The sequence below is a fragment of the Chionomys nivalis genome, chromosome 9, assembly GCF_950005125.1.
Source record: "Chionomys nivalis chromosome 9, mChiNiv1.1, whole genome shotgun sequence".
Taxonomy (NCBI): Eukaryota; Metazoa; Chordata; class Mammalia; order Rodentia; family Cricetidae; genus Chionomys; species Chionomys nivalis.
Window position 1 is genome coordinate 4,142,163 of NC_080094.1, and position 16,423 is coordinate 4,158,585.

Here is a 16,423-nt window from a genome sequence, read left to right on the forward strand (position 1 = left end):
ACTTTTAACATGTAAGAATCTATAATATATATATATATATATATATATATATATATATATATATATATACACTCTCATAGGCTCCTATAAATTATATTCATCATTTAAACAATTAAAAACAACCAACATTAACAAGCATTAAAAACAAGCGTAACAAAGGCCAGATTCACTCACAGAATGTAACATCTCATAGCAAATGTCAGAAAATGGTAGGTAAGTAGGTAGGTTTGTAGTTAGGATGAAAACAAGGAAGGAAGGAAGAAAGGAAGATGATATATAGATGAGATAGATGGTTGATAGATAAATGGCTGAATGGATAAATAGATGAGATAAAAAGCCTGACACTATATGGATGGATGGGTGCATGGATGGACGAATGGATGGACGGACAGATGGATGATGATTGATATACACATGGGTAGATAAGTAGATAGATAGATGAATGAACAGATGAACTACTGTTCCAGTGCATGTCTGCTGCTTGTTATCATACTCCCCACCAAGATAGTCATTGACCCTAACTCTCTGGAGCCATCATCCCCAAATTAAGCATTTTCTCTTATAAGCTGCCTTAGTCATGATGTTTATCAAACAATTGAAAAGTAGCTAAAACAAGGCCCTTTCTCAGAACTTCCTTGTTCCTCTTTGCCCCAACTCTACATGTTCATCTTTAAGGTGCTTATAGAGTAGTTCCCTGATAGAGATGCCCTCTTTTGACTCCCACAAGGTCAACTATTAAGGTCTTCAAAATACAAGTGTCTGTGGGAGTAGGCATATAACACAGCTGAGAAACATAGATGAAAATCCAATGCTGGAGAAAGACGGGAACTGAGACATTCACAATGCACAGCTCTCACCCTACCAGAATGTCTACTCCTCCTCTCTGGCCACCTATGGCCACTCAAGAAGGCAAGTCGCATGAACTCGGAACTTCTAATAACTTGGGAGGAATGAGAGATACAGTGTGAAATCTGACTTTTATGATGTGTCTGTAATTTAATGTAGTCCTCTGTTGTCCTAAGAGCTGCTGCTGAGCTCTTAAGGCCTCCTAAAAGATGTCCTCCATCTTGTCTAGAAGACAGTGAATGTTCTGAATGTTCAGAGGATTATCCCCAAGTCTTGATATTGTTGAGAGATTCTCTTTGCTTCCCTGGATTTTTAATTTTTTTCTCAAAAGACACATCTGTTTGCAAATATTAAAAATGTGTTAAAAGCAATAATTAGCACATTCTTTCTCAGGACTAAAATTAGATAGACATGTTTTTCAACCTGGTTATCTCAAATATTTACTATGTTCCTGTCTTAGAAAGACAGCAGTAAATAATTAAATGATCAGTGGGATCATGCTGGGTAGGCTATGGGTAATAGAGGCAGATCTGAAGCCACAGAACTCCAGACCAATGGAATAGGAGCCTCCCTCTGGGGGTGAGCTGCCATTTGAATGCCACATTCAGTTCCTGGGTTCCTGACATCATGCCAGCATGGAAGGGGAAGAGGAAGCCACATATCTTACCTCTTGGAATGAAGCCTCAGTTTCTTCTTCTTGTTGATCTCATGAGATATCTTTACCCTCCTATGGTATAGTCCTTTCTTCCACTGTGGACTGGACACCTGGTCCTGGGCCCTCGTTCCTGAGACTGTTGAGTAGGAAAGCTGAAAATACCAGGCATGTTGTCATTGTGCCATTCAAAGCCCTTGTTTTGGGGACACCATGATGAGTTCTCTCTCTAGAGACAAGATGCTTATCTATGGAAATTAAGGCACCAAAATGTTATAGTACCAAATGGCCTGAACCTGTAAGACATTCTTACCAGGCAACTAGTCATATGCCACAATGGAACCTTCCAGAACCATGGCTAGACTGGACCTCCAGTGGAAATACTGGACCTTTGATGTGAGTGGAAAGTTACCTAGTGCCATAGTTGGCATCATCCACCTCAGCAATCCCCACAATTTGGAGAGAGGAGATTTAAACCAGACCTTGAATCCCCACCTCCAGCCCCTGGAGATTACTTGCAAGTCTTGGGTCCCATCCTTGTCTTTGTTCCATAAAGTCTGGTTAGGACTGAGGCCTCAATGCTTCTGTCATCTCCCAACCTAACCTAACAGGATAAAACTTTGGTGCTGTCAGATGGGGCCATAAACTCATGGCTTAATTCCCTGGTAAGACTGTTCTCGAACTTTTATCACTTTCTCCTTTTATCATTGTTCCTAAAAACCTCAGTTAGGTCTGAGTCTGGTTCCTGTGATTATAGTGGAGCCATTTCTCCAGCACACCTGAGATAATGAGCTTCTCCATTTAAGAGTTTTACTCATTTTGTTCCGTTTTGGTTCTGTCTGGAGTGTCCTGTCAACATGAGTTTTCAGTTCCTGGAGCGATGGTTCAGTGGTTAAGAGCCCTTGCTGCTCCTGTAAAGAACCCAGATTTGAGTCCCAGCACCAACATCAAGGAGCTCACAACTGCTGGCAACTCTAGCTCAGAGAAACTGATGACCTTTGAATCACCTACCCCACATACATAACTGAAAATAAAATTTCTTTTTAAAATATAGTTTGTTGGTGGAGCGGCAGGGCTGCATCCCCGGCACCCAGCCGCCCGCATGGCTAACTTAAGCCCTGAAATAATTATACGGAAACTGTATTCTTTTGAACACTGCCTAGCCCATTAGTTCCAGCCTCTTATTGGCTAGCTCTTACATATTGATCTAACCCATTTCTAATATTCTGTGTAGCACCACGAGCTGGCTTACCAGGAAAGATCTTAACCTGCGTCTGTCTGGAGTGGGAGAATCATGGCGACTCACTGACTCGGCTTCTTTTTCCCAGCATTTTGTTCTGTCTACTCTGCCTACCTAATTTTTTGTCCTATTAAAGGGCTAAGGCAGTTTCTTTATTTAACCAATGAAATTAACTCCTCTATCAATAGTTTTGATTCTTAGATGACCTAGAGAGTTTTGTGCAGGCAGTGTGATTTATTTTTATTTTTTATTTTTGCCTGTTACCAGGAATAGAAAAGATGAAATTTTATGTCTAATTGCAAATATCTTATCTGGATGCTGTGTGTGAGTGTGTGTGTGTGTGTGCATGTAGAGTCCAGAGAACAACAGTCTTGGGTGTTTTCTCTCAGGAGTCAATCAGCTTGTGTTTTGGGTCTCTTGCTGGCCTGAACTCACAACTGAGGCTAATCTAAGCCAGCCTCAGTGATCTCTTGTCTCTACTTTCCAGTGCTGGGATTGGAGATGCCTACCATCATGCCTGGCTTTTTAAATGTAGGTCCTCGGGTCCTCAAACTTGTAAAGCAAGCACTTTGATTCAGCCATGACCCAGACCCTAGTACAACAGCTCTTTACCATTTTATTTTTGTGAATTTATTTAGTTTTGTTCCTATCTAGGACCGTTACTTCTTCCCGCTCCACATATGGCAGCCCTAGTCTCCTTTGGGGACAGAAAATATCACAATGGTGGTACTATCCACAGGGATAGATCCATTAGCCCTCTCTCTCCCTTGCTACTTACCCCTTCTCTCCCTCCCCCTCTCCATGTCTCATTCTCACACTGTCCAAGTCCCCAGCCTTCCCCAGTGTTACCTCAGGTGCCTGCGTGGTCCCTCCTCCTCCTTGGCTTGTCTTGGTCCTTCCTCCACTGCTCTTGGGAGGCAGCACTCTGCAGCTCTTACCCTGGAGGCTCCCATCAGGTGAGCATGAAGCCAAGTCCCTGGGAGCTGCTCTCTGCTGTTCTGCAGGCAGGGCCAGGCTGCTATTCAAGCAACACCAGGTGAGTTGGGGCTCTGCCTTAAGTGAGGGGAAGGAGCTTGGGGCTTCACAGCTTTTGGGGGTCCCTACATGGTGTGACAAGTCCAGTTTCTGCTGGCCCAGGGGTAAACCCGGGGGCCTTGTGAAAGACGTGAAGAAATAATGCGTTTGCGAGGGAAAACAGGCGGGCAGCCGTTCCTTGGTCTCTGAAGAAGGACCTTCTAGGGCATTCTTAGGTGACCCCAGTTTCTGGGACGATGTCCAAGGGTTCAAAAGATTGTCGTATATTCTAGCTTTTGCTGGTGTGCTGTCTATGCAAAGGCAATAGATGGCATCGGTCTCATTCACTACACCCTTGGTCACATGAGTGTCACATGTGTGAGCAGGCAGGACGGAAGCTGTCTCCTGGGTGGTGCCGGTGTTGGGGTCAGAGGAGAGTTCAGCTGTGGGGATGTTGCTATTGGTCCTGTCTCTTTTCTCTCTTCCTGTCTGTGTTTCTTCTCTTCCATCCATTGACCTGGACCAGCTAGGGTCCTCTGGGCTGCCACCTGCCTCAGCTGGGCCTGAGGATGCTCTAGGTGGCTCATTCACTCCCAATTCTGATTCAGCAAGAAGGGCCTGTTCTTCAGGCTGTGCACTTGTACACAGAGAGTCTGAACCTTTCCCAGGCCCTGGAGCAACCTGTGGTGAGGGCTTCTCTCCCTGAGGTAACCTGAGCAGGTACTTAGGAGCAAAGGAGCCACTTGACACAGCAGCAGGGACGCCAGGATCCTGGAGCTGGGCAGGGAGCAGGGAGTGGAGCCCAGGAGTCCTAGGTACAGAAGGCAATGTGGAATCCTTGTCCCCTAGCCCTGGCCACCTCAGGGCGACAGCAGCAACAGCTGAGGAGGCATTAGAAGACTCCAGGGCCATTGTCACATGCTGGATACCCTCATTTGAGCTATTCAGGACCTCCTCAGAGGTACTGTCCTGTTTCTGGGGTGGCTGGGAGTCAGCCCAAACAGAGCTACCCAAGGGCTCAGCTTCCAGAGGCCCTGGTTGCTCCTGGTGGTCCAGCCCCTCCACCTTCAGTCTCTTTCTCTCTGAGGGTAACTTGTCTTCTACAAGTTGGAGGCCCACAGACCCACCACTGGGCTGTCTGAGGAGAGTTTGGTCTCCAGGGCAGGTTTCTTTTGTAACTTCCCCAATGCAGTCTGGCAAAGCCACCCCAGGGGCTTTTAAGTCTCTTCCTTGGAGACGCACAGGCTCTGGAGGCAACTGGCTTCCCAGGTCTGATTTCCCATGCGGAGAGAGCAGAGGACTCTTACTGTTCAGACAAAGGGCGTCTGTGCTGCCAAGGGTGGGAGACGACTTGGCTCTGGCCACTGCCTTCAGTTGCTTAGGAAACTCGGTCTCCAATGAGCCTTCCAGGGACGGCCAACTTCCCAGAGGTCCTGGCTTTGTCCCTACTGTAGCGTCCCCAAGGACAGGGACCCTATTGTCCTGAGTCAGGCCTGCATCCTCAGCCCCTACCACTTCTTCCTGGGAGGGTAGGTCCAGTTCCGACGCCTGGCCCTGCTTCACGTCCCTGTGTTTCTGTCCTCCCTGGTGGCTGGTCTTCATTTTCTGGTATATTCTCTTGAACGTCTCATTCCCGTACACCTGCCATTTCTCCTGAGAGAACATCTTTTGTTTCTTCTGGCCGTACTTCCTATTGGCCCTGCCCCTGCACGCTATCCCCTCCTTTACCACAGATCTCTTTCCATCTGGGTCTTCGGCAACAGCTGAGGGGTCTCTAGTAGGGGTGCAGGGCAGATCCTCCACGGCAGCCTGCCTCACCAGGGCCCGAGGGTGACCACTGGGGATGCCTGTCAAGGTCAGTCCTGGGCGGTCCCCCAGCCGGGCTGGGGTGAGCCTGGGGCTCAGGGACTTCTGCATCAAAGGGAAGGCATCCTGCGGGTCCCGTGACTCTGGCCACAACTTAGAACCCTCAATGAAAGGCAGAGAGTTGCTTCTGGTGACAGGGACACACTCCACCGTGGTGGAGAGCTGGGTGGGAACAGAGTGGAAGAAAAGGGGTCTGGTCTTCTCCAGGGGCGTGAAGGTAGAGCGAGCTGGGCTGAGGGCAGCCCTCCTGCGGTTGGGCTCCAGTGCCCGGATGTCAAAGTGGAAGGAATCCTTGTAGGTATAAGGCATGGGCAGATCAATGCTGCCCTGCTTGGATAGCACAGTCTTGCGGGGCCGCACGTGGTCCAGCTGCGGGTCGTCTACCACCGCCTGGTTGTGGGAGATGAGCTGGGCAATGCGCTCCTCCAGTCTCTTCTTCTCTAGCTCCAGGCTGGATCCCTGTGTTCCCTGCTCTGCCCTGTTGCCTGCAGACCCGCCCCCAGGCCCTCCTTCCCCCTCAGACTCTGCACTGTGCTCCGACAGACTGTGCAAAGGGCTGGAGGCAACCGGAGGCTGCTCCACGCTGTCTGAGCGTGACAGGTAGCCCGAGTCTGTGCTCTCACACTTCCTCAGCTGGCCCTCCACAGCCTTGGAGTCCCAGGGCTTCTCTGAGCATGTCTCCTGCTGTCTCTGCAGGGAGGATGGCTTTGATTCTGGCAACTTCCGCCTAGGCTGCGGGCTGACTAGTGCAAACTCGGGTGATACCATCTGGGGCTGGTCCACAGGAGCCTCCTTGTGGGCAAGGTTGGCCCCTAGAGAGGAAGCCGCTTCTACCATCCTTTCCCTGTTCCTAGTAGCGAGGGTGGGGTGGGCACCAGGGGAAAGAGTGCTCTCTGGCGCGCCTTCGTCCCCCCTGCTCTCCAGTGAGGCAGTCTCTCCAGTCCTATCTCCATCCCCCAGAAGGCTGCTCCCAATTCCCTCAGACTCTAAAGACAGTCGAGAGTTGTTGAGATGTGTCTGTGTTCGTCTGTGTTTATAAAGGTTGCTCTGGGTCTTAAAGGCGATGCCACAGGTGGTGCATGGGAAAGGTCTCTCCCCCGTGTGGGACCGGATGTGTTTCTCTAGCACACTGGGCTTCAAGCAGTCCCGGCCACAGTGCGGGCACAGGTACTTCCCAGCATTCTTCAGCCTGCTCATGCTGACCAGTGTGGACCCTACACCCGGGGAGAGTACAGGCAGTGTGCCCACGATGTTCACGGTCAGGGCCGAGGTGGCTGGCTTGCCCATCTGGGTGGGACTGGGCCCTTCAGGCTGCAGCAAGGGGCTGAGGATGAAGGGCACACTGGCCCCCTCCAGGCTGCCTGTCACCAGGGGCGCACGTGGTTGGAGGCTCCCAGGAGGTACCGTGTGGTACAGTGGGACAGGCAAGGCCTTTAGGAACACAGTTGGGGGCAGGCTCTGTTCTGGCGGCAGGATGACTGGACCCAGGGTCAGGCGAGGTGAGGCCTGCCCACCTGAGACCCCCGGAACACCAGGAGCAGGAGCTGACTGGTCGCTGGCAGGCGGGGTGGGGTGGGTAGGTTCTGAAGCCTCCATTCCTCATCACCTCTGTGGGCCAGGATTGGTGTCAGCCTGTGAACGAAACCCACGCTTTACCACGGGTGTCTTTCTTCTCCCTCCCAGAAGGTGTTATAGTACCCCTATAAGCCCCAACAACAAGCCTGTAGCACTCTTGTCCCCAAGTTAAGAAAGGTGTTGCCAAAAAGTAAACCTAGTTACCCAAAAGACCGAGGCAGGAGGATTACAAATTCTAGCCCTGTTTGGATGACAGAGTGAGACCCTGTCTCCAAATAAAACATACAGAAAGGGTTGGGTGTGTAGCTCAGTGATAGAGCACATGTAACAAGATTCTCAGCTGAATCCCCAGTCTCTCTCTCTCTCTCTCTCTCTCTCTCTCTCTCTCTCTCTTTTCTTTCACACACACACACCACAATAACCCTACATATGTACACACACCCTATATATATACATACACACACCCTATATATACACATACATATACATATATACACACCCTATATATACACATACATACACATATATATACACACCCTATATATATATACATACATACACATATACACACACATACACACAAAGAAGTCACACACACCCACAGTGATCCACAGTGGCTACTCCAGCAGCAAATCCCTTCCTTGCCTATGAGGATGTTTCTAGATCTGTGAAATGTCCAGATCCAGACCCTTCCCCCCCTGCGGTTTTGAGCCATCAGTCAAGAGGACGACAGTAGGAACCAGAACTGACCTTGGTGGGGGGTTTCCTAGATTAGGAAGCTAAAAATGCAGGACTCTAAGACAAACTTGAATATCAGAAAAATTGTGTATCATTCTTTCGACCCACAGAAGTATGGCCCAAAGAGTGCATGATGAATCTCACGGTATAAGCTTCTCCCCAAACACGATGGGTCTGTGCATGCGAAAACATGATGATCTTGTCAGGTTCTCTCATGAAGCTATAAGGAGCTCTCATCCAACCTCCGGATGAAGTTTAGGTCTCTACTCAAAGACCTGCTATGAACAGTTGAGATTAAGTGAATTGTCACTAGGCCAGGAGGAGATAAACTAACACCAGGTCACGTTCTGTTCTTCAAGTCACGAAGGGCAAGTCAGAGACTGGAGGGAAATGTTAGGTGGGCTGGCGACAGCCACCCCTTACCTGAGTTTCTGTGAGCATTGTACCACCCTCCTGAGAGTTCCTCTGGACACCCACAACCTCAGTCTTCTGAACGTTGCCGATGCCCCAGGAGGTTAAAGTGCTGGGGTGGCAGGGCCAGCCTGAGCCAGCACTGACTTCAGAAAACCCACGTGAGAGCTTCAGGAAGCTTGCAAGCTAGCTTTACTTAAAATCAAATCGTGCCAGATAGGGTGCTATATGCCTGTGAGCCCGGCATCTGGGAGACCGAAGCGGGAGGATCAGGAATTCTGGGTCAACCTGGGCTAAATAACAAAGCCCTGATTTTAAAAATGGGGGGAAAAGAAATTATATAAATATGCTATGAAATAAATCATATTGAAAGAAAAGATACTATAACTACATACAGTTTTTTAAAGCTGGCATTACTGTGTGTGCATGTGTATACTGTGTGCAGGAGTGGAGAGGTCAGAGGTGACTCTGAGGGATCAGTTCTGTCCTTCTACCTTCATGTGAGTCCCAGGATTGAACTGATGCTGGGCTTTCACAGCAAACCCCGTTACCTGCCAAGTATTACAACCTTAGGCCGTGTGTGTGTGTGTGTGTGTGTGTGTGTGTGTGCGTGCTAGATATATAACTGAAGCTGGCCTCTGCTTCATGCCATCTGAAAAAGAATAATTCAGAAACAGATCAGAGGCATAAATGAAAGATCAAAAGCTGTAAGTCTCTTAGAAGATATGGAGTGAAATCTGGACTTTGCATTTGGCAAGAGCTCCAAGATACGATGCCAGAAGCACAGGCAGCAAAAGGAAAAGCAGGGGAAAAAATCGACTCATTAAAACATCTGTGAATCAGAAACACTATCAAGAAAATGGAAGGCTGTGCAATGGAGAGATTCAGGCTGAGGCGATGGCTCAGTTAGGGAAGTGTCTGCCATGTAGGCACCAGGACCTGAGCTTGGATACCCAGAACCTGTGCGAAAGCCAGGTGCATGGTACACCTGCCATGCCAGAGCTGGGAAGGCAGAGACTGGCAGATCCCTCGAGCTCGATGCCCATTCTAGCCAAATCAGTGAGCTCCACATTCAGTGAGAGGCTCTGTTGCAAATAATAAGACGGTGGAGGGGCCAGCAATACCATTCAGAAGGCAAAGGTGCTTGCTGCACAAGCTTGACGACCCAAGTTCGGTCCCCAGAACGCTCACAAAGGTAGAAAGAAAGAATTGACTCCACGTGATTGTCTTCTGGTCTCCACATATACTCTCTGGCACATGTACACTGTACCTTATCATACACACACTCTCATAATAATGGTAAATAAAAAGCAAAAAGTCTTCAAAATAATAAAAATAAAGCGGTAAGAGGTTGAGGAAGATGCCCAGGGTTAACCTCTGACCTTCACACAGACGCACACATGTGATCACAGGCATGTACGCACACTTACATGTACAGAATTTCATAACTCAATGACAAATGGACTCCATTTTAAAAAGAGCAAGACTTGCAAGATGGCTCAGCAGGGAAGGGCCCTTGCTGCCAAGGTTGACGGCGTGAATTTCATTCCTGAGACACACGTGTGGAAGGAGAGAACCGATTACCTCCATACATGCACCATGTCACAATACATGCCCACACACATGCAGATAAATAAATTAACTATATGAACAAAGGCATTGGCCAGGCTGAGATGAGAGGACCCCAACGTTAAGGCTAGTCTACGCTACCCAGGATAACCTTGTCTCAAAACAAGTTTGGAAGGAAAAAAACTGGTCAAATGACTTCCCGAACTCACTAGCACGGCACAGTAAGGGCAATACACTGAAAATAACAGAACTTTGCAAGGGTTTGGAGGATGGGAAATCCTCACACACCGTGGCCAGCAGGAGTGACCCCATGTGGCTTCATTTCTCTGAATTCAAACACTCTCTTCTGCAGGAAGGAAGTAGGCTCCTTGGATTCAAGGCTTGTGTGTGGTGATATTTTGTTTGTAATCTAACAAATAAAGCTTGCCTGAAGATCAGAGTGGAGCAAGCCCCTAGTTATCCATAAAGGTTAGGCAGCGGTGGTGCACACCTTTAATCCCAGCATTTGGAAAGAGGCAGACGGATCTCTGTGAGTTCAAGGCTACCCTGGGCTATACTAGATTGTTCCAGTCTAAAAGAGAAATGGATCCAGGCTGTGGTGGCTCACACCTTTAATCCCAACACTTGGGAGTCACACACCTTTAATCCCAGCACTAGAAAGGTGGAGACAGGGAGGGATATGGCTGGATGGAGAGAGGAATATAAGGCAGAGGAGACAGGAGCTCAGGGCATTCAGTCTGAGGATTCGTGGAGACAGGGTCTTGCCCCCTTTGGTCTGAGGATTCGGGAGAGGTAGAAAGTCTCTCTAGAGGCTGGCTGCTTTACTTCTCTGATCTTTCAGCATTTAACCCGATATCTGACTCTGGGTTTTTATTCTTAAGACCAATTAGAATTCGCCCAACACTGGTGAAGTCACCAGGGCCTACTCTGAAGCTATGCACACAGTAACAGGTGCTGGGAGAGGAGACTCTTTGGTGGAGTGGCCTGTAACTTGTGCGTGAGCTCTAGGGAGGTGGCTCTCCCCCATGTGTCACCCATGCTGGGTTGGGCTTTTGATGGTATGGCTGCCTTTAACTCACTATGCTTCTATAACCCTAATAAGCTCACTGGCTCATTAAGTTTTCTTTCATTTTGTCCTGTTTTGTTTTGAGATAAGGTCTTCAGTCTGACTTTGAATATATATATATATATACATATACATATACATATACATATACATATACATATACATATACATATATATCAACTCCCCACCCCACCCTGCCTTGGTCTCATGGGATGACAGGCATGTGCCACCATGCCCAACTTAATTCATTTTCTTCCTTCCTTCCTTTGTTAATATTGAGTTAAGGTCTTGCTGCATAGTCCAGGCTGACCTGGAATCTACTATCCTCCTGTCTCAGCACTCTGGATATTGGGATTACAGATGTGTGCCTCCAGGACTGGTGGATGAGACAATCTACATAAAAACACAGAATGCTATCTGTGCCTACCACGGATAAGAGTTTGATTCATTTGTGTTTTCAGTAACAAAGCATAATATTTTGAACTATTACCCAATGGTTCTTCCCACCCTTGTCTCTTCCTCTATCCCTCAGCCAAGCAGTCCCCACTCATTCCTGGGATGCGTCTCTAGTGTAGTTCCCAAGGGAAGGTAATTCCATGATACCCTCAAGAGGAGCAGGAAGGCTGAAGCGGAGGAGGCTGCCAAGTGTACGTCACCCCACAGGTCCTACTGTGGACAACCAAGGCAGACACCCACAAATCTGGGGCTGGCTGCCTCGGACTGCCCTGGGCTGACACTGTCACCTGGCACATGGGTCCTGTAGCAGGCTCTGGAGTCCCTCCTGCCTAGCAGGCAAGGCTGGCCTGGTTGGTTCTGAAATGATGCCCAAGGGACATCACACAAAAACTGGCACCCAGATAATGTGTGAGGCTCCTATTGGAGTCCTTGTGGCGGACTTGGAGTTCTGAGTCCTAATCCTAAGGAAGGAAGCAGAGACCGAGGGACTAACTAATGCTTCTCTGATAGTTTCAGTGGGTGGGTGGGGAGGAAGTGGAAGGGAGGAGAGCCAGAAGGAAGGGAGGAGAGCTTCCCACCTCAGCCTGCCTCATGGGGAGTTGAGAGAGAGGTAAGTGGGACCCCATGCCAGGCAGTTTGCACAGAGCAGCAAGTGTCCTGATGGGAAGAGGAAGGCAGCCCACAGAGTGCTCTGCTAGGGAATAACCCGCAGACCCCGTATCCTCCCACAGAGCTGTATCCCTGCTGCTGAAGGGCGGGCTCTCAGCAGGTACCCGGGGAGCTGAAGCCCAGTGACAGGTGGCTCCAGCAAACACAAGCCCATTACCAGGGAGAACAAAAATCGCAGCCAGAACTGCCTGTCGTGGGTAGGAGGCTCAGTTCTTTGAAATGCTGCAGACCCACCTGCCACCCTTACAGCTCTCTTCTCTCAAGCCTGATCTGTAATTATAGCCGGTCCCTGCTGTGATCGAGTAAATGATACCCTCCTCTTGGGAGACAGGCGCTCCTGTCCCAGGCAAAGTTACACGGGACACAGCTGATTTTAACCAAGGAGGGACCAGTGGTGCTGCTGCTGTTGGACTGACAGTGACTGAGAGGAAGCAGGAGCAGGATCCAGAGTCCCTTGTCATCCCAACTGGCCCAGGGTCAAGTGTTCACCCCGTTGTCATGTTGAGGGCTGTCACACAGAAAACAGGACTCACACCCTTGTCCTGCCCACCGAGGATCATGTTCTCCAGTAGAAACACTTGGCTTTATGGAGGAGAGGTGTTCCAAGAGAAGGCATGTAGAAGAAAGGAATGAGGATTTCCAAAGCCTTCAGTAGCAAAAGCAGCCCCCTCAGTGGGCCAGGGCAGAGAGGAAACTCAATGAAACCCCAGATGGATTTGCAGAATCCATAGTCAAGGTGAGATGCAAGAGAGGCAGCAGAGAAACCCACTGATGGAAGCATGTTGGAAGGGACTGGATGCAGAGGTAGTAGCTTCTGAAACAACACTAGCTAATTCCAGCCCATATGTGTGCCCCAGTCACCGGCTCGGCCACTGGGTCAGCACACTCGGCTTTGATATCTTTTCCTTCCTGCTTAAAGCCCACTTTTGCCAGAAGACCCCTTGTAAGAAGGAATGGCACACCCAAGAGCGTGAACAGGATGCACCCCTTTTATGTTACATAGCATCTACCATGACTTTCAGGGACAAAAACTCATCCTTCCACAATGGGCTGGAAACTTGATATTCACACAAAAACTGGCACCCAGATAATTAACGTTGGTTATTCATCACTGTGAAAAGTGGGGAGCACCTGAGATGTCCTTCAGTGTGGGAAAGAATAAACAGACATTGTCACAGCCAGACAATAGAGCATTATTCATCCATAAGAAGAAATGAGCCATCGGGCTACGAAGAGACACAAGCAACGGTGTGTGCTGCTAAGTGAAAGAAGCCACGCTCAACAGGCCGCTTCCTGCTGCAGACACTCTAGGACAAACAGAACTGTAGGAAATAGGATCTGTGCTTGCCACAGTTGGAGGGGAGGAAAGAATGAACAGACATGGCCTAAAGGACATTTGCAGCAGTGAAACCATCTGTGTGATACTGTCAAGGGGTACCAGGCCGACCACTCTCAAAACCCAGAGTGTGGAGGTGGCCCCGTGGATAAGGCATTTGCTGTTGCAAGCGTAAAGCGTAAAGAGTTTGGATTCCCAGAAACCACTTAAAAATAAGGCATGGCAGAGCCCACCTGTAATCCCAACACCAGGGCTGGGGGTGGAGACCGGAGGATCCCTGGAGCTCACTGGACAGGCTGTCACCAAATCAGTGAGACGTAGGTTTGGTGAGAGATTTTGCCTCAAAATTTAAGGTGGGCAGTAAACCAAGAAATACACCTGACATCAACCCCTGGCCTCCACATGTGCAAACACAAACAAAGCCATATACACCATGGGAAGAGTGGGCTCTCAGGTAAGCATGGACCTCTGCCACATAGCCTGGCCTTACCAGCTGTCACATACGTACCGCACTAACACAGGACACTAGTAGCAGGAGGAACTGCATGAAGGACAGACTTCAGCACAGCAGCTCCGAACTCCCTAGGCTTCCCTTCTCAGTTTTCAATTGTTTTTGCTTTTGTGAAGTGGGATCTCATTTTCCAACATGTACCATCACACCCGGTTTTAGATGTAGGTTCTAGGGATTCAAAAGTCAAGCTCCCTGGCCTTTGCGATAAGTATATCACTGATGGAGCCTTTCCCCAGCCTCAGCCGTTTCCCCAGTCACTTTTTAATTGGCCTAAAACTGGTCTCAAAATGTTATCATCTAAGTCTTTTTTAAATCCAGGCAATGTTTAGGAAAGCAAGGCATGAACTGGCATCCATCCTTACTGCAACAGCATGCACACTGCAGGACTTTGTCAGTAGAGGGGCCACTAAAATAAACAGCCAGCTAGACTGCTCTAAGTGTGTGTCAGGAGCTGCTGGATGTGGTTGTGACTTCTTCTCTAATTTGAACCCTAACCTGTGACACCCTCAGTTCTTCTCTTCTCTGAGCACCCACAGTAGTAGCAATGGTTTTGTATGTCTGGCACTGAGCTGGTTTGCTCCGTGGGAGACGCTGCAGATTAAAAGGGATTCACTCTGATGGCCGCTGGCTACACTTCTTCCAGGAGGCCCCTCCCATCCTGATCATGGCTCCGAGGTGACAACACCCTTCCTCCACAGCTCTGCTGCCGTCTAAAAGTCCACAGCCCTGAAGGAGGCCCACTCTGTACAAACAGCGCCCCCACCATGCTCTGAGCCATGTATGCGAGCAAGTCTCTTCTCCATCCCTTCTCTCTCTCTCTCTCTCTCTCTCTTTCTCCCCTCTCTCTTACTCTCCCTCTGCATGTGTTTGACCTTCCAGGGCCCACAGTGAATTTGGAACTTAAATTACGTGTATGTGTGAATTTTCCCACAGAAAAAGGACCTTTGAAACTTTTCTCATGGTCAAGAAGAACCTAGAAGAATCTGTCTAACGGTGGGGCTTCCTGGTTCTGTATGCCATTCCCTGAACATGAGAACCAAGGATGCCCAGGACCTGTCAGGCTCAATTGCTTGTGAGTCAGACTACAGCTTCACCTAAATTAATTCTGTTTGGTGATGAAATTATGTTTTGCTTAAACAAATTAAGATAACTGGGCAGGCCAAGAGAGAGTTTACAAAGGCACAATGCGCAGAAAGAGAGTGAGTCCAAGCACAAAGCAACTCCCTCGTTCTCATGTGCAAATGGCGTGGCTCATGTGAAGATGGACAATGGGTTGCAGATGTTTGGAGGAGAAACCCTGATGTCCAGCAGGCTTTGCCGCAGGCAGACAGGGTCTGGGTCCTGGGCTCAGTTGAGAAAGAAAATCTAAGCTCAGATTCCAGCTTTGGCCTGTGTTCATTCAGATTGCTCATCAACTTGACAAGATCCAGAATTTCCTAGAAGATGAACCTCTGGGCACCTCTGTAGGAGAGTATCTACACTGGGCAGATTGCGGTGGGAAGACCCACCCCTGAAGGTGAGAGGCTCTATTCTCCAGGGATGGGGTGCCAGACTGAATCAAAAGACTTGAGCACCAGCGTTCTTCTCTTGTTGCTTCCGGGCTGTGGATGTCATGTGACCAAATGTCTCACGCTCTCGCCGTTGTGACTTTTCTGCCGGGATGGACTGTATACCCTCAAGTACAGGGAAGTTGAGCCAAAACAACTTTCTTTCCTGAAGTTTCTTTTGACAGACATTTTGTTGCTTCAAAGAGACAAGTAACTGGTACAGCCCCTATGGACTTGCATAGCTCAGAAAGTCTCTGGAGGCTTAGGGACCAGTGAGAGTTAAATTGGTGCCTCCCAGAGGTCCTGTCTTGCACTTAGCGGTTGCCAGGACACTCGGTTTTACCACGGCCACCTCGAGGCTGGTACTCCTTTGTTTGCAAGGAGCCACACAGTTCTTAGCTCTGAGTCCCCTGAACTCCCAAACTCTGCACAACAACAGTGCAAACTGAGCTCCCTGGAGTTCATCCATGGGTTACACACAAAAAGGGGACGGCCACTTCCACCGGGCACTGCCCGAGTTAGCAGCCAGTGAGCACTGAGCCAAAGGAAAGGAGGAGATGTCGTCCCAGGCTCCCTAAGTGGGGTCCCCACTTCCACCCCACGCATTGAATGCTGCTCCAGTGTACGTAAGTATTCAGGCCACAGTGTGCATCAAACACAAGCCTTCACTGCATCTGTTGAATTGACAAAGAGACAGCTCAGTGGATTAAGGCGCCTGTTGTCAACCAAGCCTGATGACCTGATTTTGATTCCAAGGATCTATTTGATAGAAAAAGAGACATGACCGTCCTCTGAGCTTGACACAAGAGACTGCCCCTCTCAAACACACACTCAAACAAATAAATACAATGAAAAAATGTTTTAAGGATCCTGGAGAAACTCAACAGGTGGAAGCAAAGTATTAAAAATATACTATTCGTAGCCAGC

At 48.9% G+C, this 16,423-nt stretch overlaps 1 protein-coding gene across 1 annotated transcript in view; it reads right to left on the reverse strand.

The window, feature by feature from the left end:
* Positions 1-16,423, reverse strand: part of Znf831 (zinc finger protein 831) — a 111,368-nt gene that overhangs the window by 62,609 nt on the left and 32,336 nt on the right. Inside the window, exons 2-3 of the mRNA XM_057781998.1 lie at positions 3,588-7,250; positions 1,514-1,653 (exon numbers count right to left, since the gene is read on the reverse strand). Coding sequence (XP_057637981.1) covers positions 1,514-1,653; positions 3,588-7,214 — 3,767 coding nt within the window. The 5' untranslated portion in view covers positions 7,215-7,250. The remainder of the gene's footprint in view (positions 1-1,513; positions 1,654-3,587; positions 7,251-16,423) is intronic.